The sequence below is a fragment of the Vespa mandarinia genome, chromosome 2 (assembly GCF_050613455.1).
Source record: "Vespa mandarinia isolate Hongniang chromosome 2, ASM5061345v1, whole genome shotgun sequence".
Classification (NCBI taxonomy): Eukaryota; Metazoa; Arthropoda; class Insecta; order Hymenoptera; family Vespidae; genus Vespa; species Vespa mandarinia.
The window spans coordinates 14,525,001-14,536,899 of NC_140811.1; the positions used below are offsets into that span (position 1 = coordinate 14,525,001).

At 40.4% G+C, this 11,899-nt stretch overlaps 1 protein-coding gene across 5 annotated transcripts in view; it reads left to right on the forward strand.

Annotated features, from left to right (window-relative positions):
• klu (zinc finger protein klumpfuss) overlaps positions 1–11,581 on the forward strand; it is a 64,930-nt gene extending 53,349 nt beyond the window's left edge. For 3 of the 5 annotated variants that reach the window (XM_085665038.1, XM_035862161.2, XM_035862151.2), the window contains exon 2: positions 8,566–11,581. In XM_085665038.1, coding sequence (XP_085521164.1) covers positions 8,653–10,398 — 1,746 coding nt within the window. In that variant the 5' untranslated portion in view covers positions 8,566–8,652 and the 3' untranslated portion in view covers positions 10,399–11,581. Of the gene's footprint in view, positions 1–4,814; positions 4,836–8,280; positions 8,303–8,565 lie in introns of those variants that run through there. The other 2 variants (XM_085665039.1, XM_085665040.1) reach the window with 2 other exon arrangements.
• Positions 11,582–11,899: the final 318 nt, after the last annotated feature.

The window sequence follows — 11,899 nt, forward strand, 5'->3', positions numbered from 1 at the left end:
GTCGACCGTTCCACGTCTTGGTGATCGTCTCGTCCCGCCCGGAAGTCTCCTTCTCTCTTTCTCTCTATCTCTTTTCTTAGAGGAAGGGTAGGAGAAAGAGTGAAGAGTGGGAGAAGGAAGGATAGAAGAATCTCTTCGTAACGATCTCTTGCCCCGTGGAGAAGAGTAGCTTTCGTTCGTGCGATGATGTATGGCGAAGCTTATCTTAGGCACCGACTTGGTTCTTTCTCCTTCCGCTTTCGACTATTACTTCGCTGTTAATCGTTCTGCGATATCTTTATGAGTCTTCCGTTTGCCTATTCGAGGTCCAGTTTATACGGTACATCGTAATTCTTGTAAGCGAACCGTTATATTATACATTTTTAACGAACATCATTTCTCTTTCTCTCTCTCTCTCTTTCTCTCTCTCTCTCTCTCTCTTTCTCTTTCTCTTTTTAATAGTTTACGTTGTACGTCATCATTCAATTATTTCTATTAAAGAAAAATTATTTTCTCTTAAAAGGTTTACTTAAAATGAAAGATTTTTTTATTATCTCTAATACGATCATGCCAGCACCGACATTATCTTATCTTATAATAGCTGCAAAATGAGTCATTATTTCACTAGTAGGTGGTACGTACGAACGACCATAGATAAATAAAAAGAAAGGTAAAAGGACAAAGGAGAAGGAGTGAGAAAGAGAGAGAGAGAGAGAGAGAGAGAGAGAGAGAGGGAGAAAGAAAGAAAGAAAGAAACATGGTAAAGTAAAGCGACGGTAATGAGTTGACCCTCTACGAGCGTCGACCGTTTTACGTTTCCATGGTGTCACACAAATCGTACTAAGAGATTATTTTGCGAAAGTGGGTGTCTCATTAAGGCTCGAGGGGGTTGAAAAAGGATAATCAAGAAAGATCGAGAAAGAGAGAGGAGGGTGTACACGCTTTAAAACACGTAATCCAAAGGAAGAAAGGAGACGGAAGAAAATCACGGAGGACTGCTTTACGCGATGGCGTGCAAACTGCGCTCGAAAGAGCGAAAAAGGAAAGAGTGAGAGAGAAAGAGAGAGAACGAAAGAAAGAGAGAGAAAGAGAGAGGATAGAAAGAACGCCTTGTGATATTTGCATACGGGCGATCGCGGCGTTTGCGCATATGAGGGGAATGTTTACGATATCCGCATAATGAGAGCGTGGGTGTTTCTATTAAGGCGCGGGTCTATACCTGCCGGTTCGACCGTCCTATCCAACGTCGATCTTCCTCTCTCTCTCTCTCTCTCTCTCTCTCTCTCTCTCTCTCTCTGTCTCTCCCTACCTCTCTCTTTCTCTTCTTTTTTCTCTCTCTCCCTTTTTACATTGACGTTCGTTCCATCGAATGAACCAAACTCACCGTCGGTCTTTTTCCCTTTCCGGCTATTACATCGAGTACAGAAATGAGCAAAGTCTTTAGCAAGGGGTATGGTGGATTAAAAAAAAAAAAAAAAAAAAAAAAAAAAAAAGAAAAAAGAGGGGAAAAAAAGAAAAAGAAAGAAAGAAAAAAAATAAAAATAAAAAAGAGAAAAGAAAATGGAGGTTAGTATCTCATAGAACTTTTGTGTGCTTGCTCATCGTGTGTTTTAACAGACCGCATCAAAACAGGCAAAGGAAAAGAAATAGTACTGCGGAGTGATTAGCAACGATCTAATCTTGGGTACGACAGTTCATTACTTTGCAAGTTCTCATTCATGCTACTAACCTAAATCCGTTTCGCCAGTGCGATGATAAAATCGATCGATCCGCGAGATACGAATGAAAAGCTTTACGGCCGATTGACGAAGGAAAGAACGGTACTAACGAATGAACGGACGAATGAGCAGACGGACAAGCAGTCGGTTGGATAGACGTAATTGGGAGCGAACGTGAGCGCAGTGGTTCCATGACACCCACGTTTATCCGTCGTGCGTATTTCTCGCGATAACGTTACATAATCGAATCGATCGGACGGTCAAACGAGCCGACGTTAAATGTTGGCTCTTATGGCGCGAGAAAAGAAATTGAAAATTTTCAACCGAATAAACATAGTTCACTTATCAATGTCCGATCTATTTATCTCTCACGGATAATTTACTTTTTAGGTCGATACGTAATTATTATATTAATTAGCGCATACGATAAGGGATACATGTACCATTTTTAACATTAGATTTCATATTGCACGTTTAATGATTAAACAATTGTTTCGTGTTTGTTTGTTTTTCTTTTTTTTTTCTTTTTTTTTTCTTTTTTTTTTTTTTTTTTTAATTTACGAAGGTATCTAGATGATTCAAAGCAAATTCAATAAATTCATGAGTGAAACGATCTTATCGAGTAGATGTTAAGGACAGTCGTTAACTCGTAAACATATTAACACCTCGATAATCGTGATCACATCGATGACGAAAAGAGAGACAAAACGAGAACGAAAAAGATAGAAAGAGAGGAAAAAAAGAGAGAGAGAGAGGGAGTGAGGGTTCGTTCAAGACGAGCATACAGCAAAACGATTTAACATAGATGATTTTTCCTGTCATGATTAAACTCACGCAAAGAAGAAGAAGAAGAAGAAGAAGAAGAAGAAGAAGAAGAAAAGGAGAGGTGTAAAGTGTGTCGAGAGAATGTTAGCAGTGATTCCTAGAAAATATATAAGTACGAGGAGAGGACTAGTCTTTTTCTTGTATCTCCTTCTCTCTTAAGAGAGTTTAAACTTTAAACGCTTGCGTGCCGAGTTCGAGGGCGACAAAACGAGACAGGCTTAAGGAATCGCCCACGCCTTGTACACTGTCGCCTGTCAGCCTCGAATTAACCCGCAATTACGCGATAACGTTCGTCGTACGAGCGCTGCCTTCGAGAGAAGGCAGTTTTTCTTTCCCGCATTCGTGTATTTCTTCCTTGTATACGTGTACACGTTCGTTACGTTGCGTGTATATACGCACTTGTGTAAGTAGTTAAATGTTAGCATGCGACGATTTGAAATTCCATGGAAGGTCGTCTTAACGCGAATAAATCGAAACTCGGTTTTACATCGTCCCGTACGATACGTCCGTTCGAAGGCGGCGTACGGAATTTTATATCTCCTTGATGAGCTCTCTACCGCATGTCCGTTCATACATAGTATAACACGATCGTATCTTAACATGCGAGAAAGTATACTACTTATACTACTTATTCGAGATAATTTCAACAAAGAGATATCGTCCTCTTAAAAATTGATTTTTCAAAATTTATTGTCTTCAATGATATCCTAATATATTCTGATTTAATATTTCCTCCTCCTTCTTCTTCTTCTTCTTCTTCTTCTTCTTTTTTTGCTTTCTTTTTTCCTTTTGCTTTTTTTAACTATCTATGCTCTTCGACGTATACGCAATCATACTGCGTTTTGCATTCAGCAACGCCACAGTACGGGAACGAGAGAAAGAGAGAGTGGAAATCCCACGTATGTGTACTCGCCGAGTACGACGTATCTACATAGAAACACGGACTCTGCGCACCTAAATTTCGGAGTCTGCAGTTCTTCTGCAGTGCGGCGCCATGACTCTTTCGATGCGACTGGGAGAATGCGACGTGCAAAATGAACCGCATCGACTATGAAACGTTGTAGCAGATGTAGTAACAACTAAATATGTTTTTCTCACTAGCGAGAAAATAAAAGATTAGTCATTGAATATCTCTGTAAAATGATAATGAAATAAATGTCGATAAATAAATATCTATAGATTTTCCAAGATAGTTACAAGGAAATCATTTTTGATGTCCTTCTTTTTATATTTATTATTATTATTATTTTTTTTTTTTTGTATATATTATCTATTGATTATATCTATTTTATAGATAGGACTTGACTTTAAATCCATATAAAATATTTTAAAGATCTTGACATAGATAATCATCAATAATATATTCGACGAAAGTTAGGACAGAAGTTAGATACTAAATTGTTATTTATTAGAGATAACGATACGTCATCGTACATCCTAGTAATGTATAAAAAAAGGAACACGTGTCTCGGAAGTTTTTACAATGACTTTTTTTCTTTTTATTTTTCAAATTTTTTTTCTTTCCTCAATATTATGCCAACATCATACATAATCGTACATAGTCGTACATAATCGTATATGATAGTAGCTATGTATAATTAAAGCGAATCAGTCTGATCAACTTGTGGATTGATTGTCTATGGAATTCGATCATTCAGATCGATTGATTAATATAGGCCAGTTTTATTATCGTCCACTGTTTTTATCTTTGACTGAATACGATAAAATGTTTCTTCACAGAAAACTACTTATTTATCACGATCTATCTACTCGTTTTCAATTACAACATTATCATTGTAAATATAGGCTTAATCAAGCTTAAATATTAGAACCGATTAGTTCTTTTAAAGAGAAAGAAGAATCGATATTATCCAAGCGTGTTGTTTCGACACGGTACGTGGATATTTTTTCTTTCCTTCCTTCCATTCTTCCTTCGTTCCAGGTTTTGATAAATTTCCTTTTGCACGCCAAAAGGTAATCATTGACGCAACTGCACCTGTTGATGACGCGAGAATGAGAACGAAATTGGGTAATGAGAAAAAGCTATTTAATTTGCAAAGAGAGAAAGAGAAGAGGGACGTTATCGTTCTACGTGTATGTGTCGGTGCCTTAATCGCTTTTACAGCCGGTACAGGTGACTTCTTAGGTGAGGGCAAGAAGAAGAAGAAGAAGAAGAAGAAGAGGAGGAGGAGGAGGAGGAGGAGGAGGATGAAGAAAAAGTAAAAGAGGGGGAAGGTGGGGAGGGAGGAGGCTCCTCCGTTCTTCATGTAAACCTTGCGCCAGTCAAGTTACACGCTCGTATATAACTTTCAGGTGTTCCTTCTTCTGCTCTTTTTGAATTCTATCGAGTGCCGGTGGTTGAGCTCTCGCGATGGTAACGTTGTTGGTCGCTCGTTAATGATTCTTCGCCAGTTTTACACTCTCTCCCTTGTACGTACGAAGTGGGAGGAAAGGGAGGGGAAGGGGGAACGGGATGAGGGAGAGTAGCGAGGAGAAGGAGGAGAAGGAGGTAGAGAAGATGCGCAAGGTGCAAGCCATAAAAAGTCAATGACTTTTTATGAAAGAACGACGGTGACGGCAAAATCGCGAGAGTGTTTAATTATCGAAGCGAGGAACTCGCGAGTATGTGTCTACCGATCGATCGAGTAACGACTTTGACTATTATCGCACCAATGAGATCTCGTACCTAATAACGATCGTTTTAGAAACTCAAGACGTATTCCTTTTCTAACAGAGGAGATGAGACGTTTAAATAATCAAAATGATTCGATCGATAGTCGGAGAAAATGGCGATAAGAAAAAGAGATAAAGAGGAAGAGAAATAGATTACTTCGAATCGCTCCTTAAATCAAGCTCTAGTTGGCAAGTTGACTGTGCCTATGTTCTACATTATTGCTATCTCTTATTCTGTTTTCTCTCTCTTTCTCTCTTTCTGTATCATCTATCTATCTCTCTCTCTCAGAACACAAATTACCGAGCATTTAATTACCGTCCAATATCCAATGAATAGTCATTAATCACGTTACCGATAAACCGTAATTTTCCGAACGACGATAAAATCTGTCACACGACGTACATACATACATAGTAGGTATACATGGCGTTGTGCGTTCGTTTAGCTTCACCTGATAATACCATGTCGCTCCTTTCAATACGTTCCATGGCGCAGAAACTTTTATTGCCTCGAGCTACTTTTATCTAGTATTATCTGTACCCTTAATTAATTCATTCAAATGAATTCGTCCAAAGTTTAGCGTTAACGTTTAATCTACGTCGTTGTTTTTAAAATGAAGATTAACTTAACTTTTGAACTTTCGAACAAATTAGATTTCAAAATAGATTTGATGAAAGTCGATATTAAAAAGTTTCGATTTGAAGGAAGATCAACCGATCCACCCTCTCTCCCCCGCCCCCCCCCGTTCCCTTTATCATTTCAAAGTCGTTTCCTCCTACTGTACGAAAGTGAAGAGAGCCATCGGGCTTCTCTTCGGTAGCCCGTCTGGTTTTTTGGTAGCAGTTTGTTGGAGCCTCACCGCCACTGAGGCGAGCTTGTCTGCCCTAAGGCCGAGTACTCTCTTTCCTTCCGAGGGAGGAATGGTAGATAGACCTGAAGGTAGCAAAGGATACGAGTCTATTTACGATTCGATCAAGAGAATCTTTTTTATCGAATTTATCGAAATTAATACGAAAGAGATATATGAAAAAAAAAAAAAAAAAAGAAAAAAAAGAAAAAAAAAAATTTAAACGTATGAAATTAGTCATAGGTATCCATTTTCTTCTTTTTCTTTTTTTTCCCCTTTTTGTTTTCTTTCTTTTTTTGTTTTCTTTTTGTTTTTCTTTCTTTCTTTTTTTGTTTTCTTCTCAAATTAACACCGTAATCACATCGTGTGATCATCGTTTAGCTCGAACAAGATCTCTATTGGAGGAAGAAACATCGAAACTTAGTTAAAGCCATCGCTGATCCGAGACAGAGCACCCGGTATATCGGTAGATCGTGCGGGAGAAAGATCAAGCGCTCCACCCACGCCCACGTCTCAACCTGTTCTCTGTTTCTCTCGCGTCGAGCCGTGGTTACAGGTGCCTCCTTCGGGGCATTCCTGCTGGAATTCTTCATGGATGATCCTCTCCTCGCTTCTGCTCGCCTGCAAATCCACCTACCACGATCGGAAAGCGACGTTCCTCGACCACCTCGTCGTTCGGACCAATGTATTCGATGATCTCGATCGAGATTCGTCCCCCGAACTTCTCCTTCAAGCGAGTTAAACCCATGTGATCATTTTTCTTGAACCTTCGTAACATTAATATTTTTTTTCGAGAAACGAAATGATAGATAAACATGTCCTTGTTTATTTATACGATCCACAAATTAGTTCTTTTATATATATATATATTCTTTCTCCTTACTCCTTTCTTTTTCATTTTCTTCTTTTTCATTTTCTTCTTTTTCTTTTTCTTTTTTTCTTTTTATTTTTTGCAAACGAGATCCAACAATTCCTTATATCTTCGATCTTCTAATATTCTTTTTGGAAGATTAAAGAAAATAGCATTCTTCGAGAAGGTATCGTAATTATTAAAAATATCTTAGCAAAAAAGGGTAGGAAGGATGATGACGTTGATAACGATAAAGATGATGATGGCGACGGAGGTAGGAATGGGGAATAGGGGGATGAGCCAAAGAGTAAGTACGCCCACACCTTTTTCTCCTTGGGGACCTGTTCTCGGCTTTTACGTTCTGACATCTTTTCACTTCGTTTACGAGTCCCCTTTACGTTTTACGACCGATCATCGGAGCCCTTTCTCTCTCCAAGAGATTCTACCGAGCGGCCGCTGTTTGGACGACCGTGCACCGTCTTGATGACGAGAAAGAAAGATGGAGAGGGATAGGAAAAAGAAAAAGAGGAGCCGCCTTTATTTGCTTAAATGCAGCGTGCGCGCGCGCGCGCGAGAGAGAGAGAGAGAGAGACGAGGAAGGAGGAAAGAGTGTAAGATAGACATAGACATCGTAATCGTTGTAAAATCATCGTAATCAATAGCTCTTAATATATATATCTTATAAATTAAGACTCTTCTCCAAGTTGAATTCTTGTCATTCAAGACAATATTTTTTTTTCTTTTTTAAAGCTAACAACCCACCTCCGTAAGGCTGCATATATATGTGTGTGTGTGTGTGTATGTAGATTTTCGAATGCCTAACGAGAGATTTAACGACTTCGTTGAAGAGAGCAAACGAGAACTAAAGTTCCTTTGGCAAAAAATTCTAGAATCCAATTTACAGTCATGATTTCAGTCGATTCGCAGACCATATGATGTACTTAATCTGAAATTTAAATGCATTCGACACGTACCTACTCGTTTACGCGCGATTTTATGACGGAACATCGATGTCGCGATAAATGAAGACGAGAACGTCGAACGATACGAAATAAAAAAAGAATGTTTTTTTATATGTTGTTTATATTAATTTTGAGTACGTGTTTAGTTTGAGTCGCAATTAGACTTGGAAAATGCAACATCGAGTTTCTTATCTTAACATCGCTGAGTTACGGTCTAATACCGTAAGAAACAAAATTATAGTTGGCTATACCTTCGTATCTTCTTTTATTTAACGACGTCTCGCTTTTATTTAATGGCGAAGTCTCGTACGTCGGAATAGTCCAATCCAATCCATAGAAATTTCTCGACTTACAATCGATTTATTTTTGACAGATTTAACGAAAACTGTCGACGTTCTTGATCCAATTTTCTTCCGTCCACTCGCGTGAAAATTTTACGAACGATCGGTAAGTAAAGATGTATGACAGTTCTTCGAATCTGTACTTTGTCGCAAAATCGATCGATACGCTATGATATCTGAACTAATAATAATAATAATAATAATAATAAAAATAAAAGGGAGAAAAGTAGGACATGTTAAAAGGGACATGCTATAATCATTAAATTTCTTATTTCTCTTTTTCGATTTTGATTTATGCATCGGTATAGATGGATCGAACGGGAACAAAGTTGATCCATGATGAACGAAATCTATCATTGATTGTTACAGGACGAGGTGGGAGGCAGTACGACGGTGGTAGCCGAGGGTGTAATAGGCGGCATAAGGGGCCCAGGCGGCGGGTGCCGCGCATCCTCGATGACGATGGCCGAGAGCGCCGTGGAGGACGCCGCAGCCGCGCCCCCGGGTCCGGCCAAGCCGCCCCCGCCTTCCTGTACGAACAACAATACCCTAGCGGCGACGGCGAATCGTAACCATCGGAATCCACGAAAGAGAAAACGGCTGGCCCAAGTACTTGACATTCTCCAAGCACATAGAAGCTCGCCGTCGGAGGGTGAGGTACTCAGGTTCGAAGGTAACGGGCCAGCGTCCGAGGAAGAGGAAGACGTTTTTGGTTCGCCGAGATCGTCTTCCAGGTCGGCCGTCGACAGTCCGTCCGGTTTGAACGTTCTACCGTTAAGGTTCAAGGACGAGGAGAGTCCAGTGACGCCAACAGGAGAGGAAGAGGAGAATGCGATGTCGACGATATCGACGATGTCGACGACGATGACGACGACAACGACGACAACGACGGCGACAACGGTCGGCGAGGGCGAGGTGGAGCAACGAAACAATCGTCATCAACATCATCACAACCACCATCATCACAATCATCATCACAGAAGCCGTCACAATCACCGTAACCTAACGTACAACAATAAAACACGGCAGAACACAAATCAGAAACAATCGTCCACGTCGAATCGTTCCTCAACGGGCAAGCTGAACAACAGTGCTTGTACCTGCGCCCAATGTAGTCAGTCCCCTAATTCGGGCGGCATGATGCTGCACTCACCTACGTCGCCGTTAACGCCACTGACCCCGCTGACCCCGTTGACACCATTGTCCTTACCACCGCTCACACCGGGCTCCTTGAGCTCGTACAGCTTCGAACAGTACATGCACACCAAGTACCTGCCGGATATCTATCGCGGACGCAGTCATTCGGATTCCGACGTGGTGCCTGGCTGGGAACAGAGGATACCACCAGCATCGACGTCCTCGTCGATGTCGTTGATGGTGAATCACCCACCACGTAGCGGTTCGTTAGAAAGTGAGACGACAAGTCCGCAGGAATTACCGTTGGATCTTTCGATGAAAAATCTGATGGCGTCGGCGGCCGCTGCGGCTGCCGCAGCGGCCGCAGCAGTGGCAGCGGGGGGTAATAGACCTCCTGCACTTCGACTTTTACCGGCTGGCATCGTGACGAGGGGTTCCGTGAGCGTGCCGGTAGTCAGAGGAGATGTTGCCTCGCCGACAACGAAGGAGAGCGTTGCCGTGAGGTATAACCTCGAAGTTTCGCCTGTAGTCGAGGAGATGCCGCCTGGTGCCGATTTAGCCTACGTTTGTCCAGAATGCGGCCAGATGTTTAGCCTACACGATCGTTTAGCGAAACATATGGCGTCGAGGCATCGCAAACAGGGTCCGCAGGACGCTTCTGCAAAGGCATATCTCTGTGACGTGTGCCAAAGGAGCTTCGCCAGGTCGGATATGTTGACGAGACATATGAGGCTGCATACAGGCGTAAAGCCTTACACGTGCAAGGTATGCAACCAGGTGTTCAGCAGGTCCGATCACCTCAGTACTCATCAGCGAACGCACACCGGCGAGAAGCCCTACAAATGTCCAGACTGTACCTATGCGGCCTGTCGCAGGGACATGATCACTAGGCATCAGAGGACCCACAATAAGTTCCTCGAAAGTCAAGGAAGAGCTTCAGGAGCAACAGGGACGACAAAAACGGAACCAGGTTCGCTCCCATCGGATGATGGCAGTCCTACGTCCTATGGGCAGCCTATGCCAGCTTCTCCTTCTTCAACCGGCGCCGCCATAAAGACCGAATGACGACGAGCCGTCGGACGACCCTGGTTCCTCACTTCTCCTCGAGCTTCGGTCTCTCGAAGAGCTCGCGGACGAAACTTTTTCGCTACTTCTCTTTCTATTTCGATTGCTCGCGAGCTCGAGCGTGGAACCTCGCGTCGTCGAGCGCGCGAATCTCGACGCTGAAGGAGGACTCGTATCTCGGACAGTATTATCCTAATCCTTTATTATTCTCCTCATTCCCCCTCATTCCTTCCATCCTTTCTTCCATTCTTCCTGTTAATCCTATTCCTATTATTCCTCTTCCTCTTGCCCGCTAAATCGACACGATCGCGTATAAGGAAAGTCGCTTTTCCTTCAAAAACAAAAGACTTTCTCGCTCTCTTTTTCTCACCGATCATACTCTCCGAAGCGTATTTCAATCGTAAATCTACGCGTATACACGTGCCAAACTCGTTTTCCTCTATTCTACTCCGTACTCGTTGCCCTGTCGAAACGACATTGGAAAAAAGAACAAAAAAAAAAAGAAAAAAAAAAAAAAATACAAAACAAAAAAATAAAAAAAAGAGAGTAATTATCTCTTAATCTTTCGTCAAATGATTTTTGACAAACTCATATAAATAGAAACAATTCGAGGAGACGCTACATTTAAATAATGCGATTAGTTAAAAATTAAAAGATTGTTTATATAAAGTATTTTATAAATATTCGCGTTACACTCGTTCGTTCGTTCGTTCGTTCGTTCGTTCGTTCGTTCGTTCGTTCGTACGTACGTCGTCGTTGTGCCAAGCGCGAACAGTACGGAGCTTTTAGAAAGTGATTATCATCTCAATTGTTCGAGATTTCTCTGAATTCATCGTAAAATTTAACATTTCGTCGTTAGAAAAAGAAAAACAAAAAAAAAAGAAAAAAAAGAAAAAGAAAAAGCCTCGTCCTATATTCGATTTCATTTCTACGAGATTCTATATTTTCATTTTTTATTTTTATATAAATTATTCCATTCGGTTGTTTGTTATTTAAAACGAATCTCCTCGCGAACTTTCAAGAGAGATCCGCTCGTTTATTTGACGAAATTGGAAAGGAAAGGATGAGACAAAGAGATGGGTTACAAAATAATGATCGATAGTAAACGAATTGTACCTGCAGAAAGAGAGAAAACTAAAAGTTGAAGCATTATATAGAAATATTTAGAGGTAACGTTAATTAGTATGTAATTAATTATTATTATATTACTATTATTATTATTATTATATTATATTATATTATTATCATTATTATTATTATTATTATTATATTATTATTATTATTATTATTATTATTATTATTATTATTATTATTATTATTATTATTATTATTATTATTATTATTATTATTATTATTATTATTATTATTATTATTATTATTATGCGTTAATTATTATAGTAGTTGTTAGCGTTATCATATATTGCGGTAAAGATAACCGAGAGACATAATATTTTTTATATCGTTCTTAAGAAGAGAGGTTGGATTCTTGATGGTCGAGAAT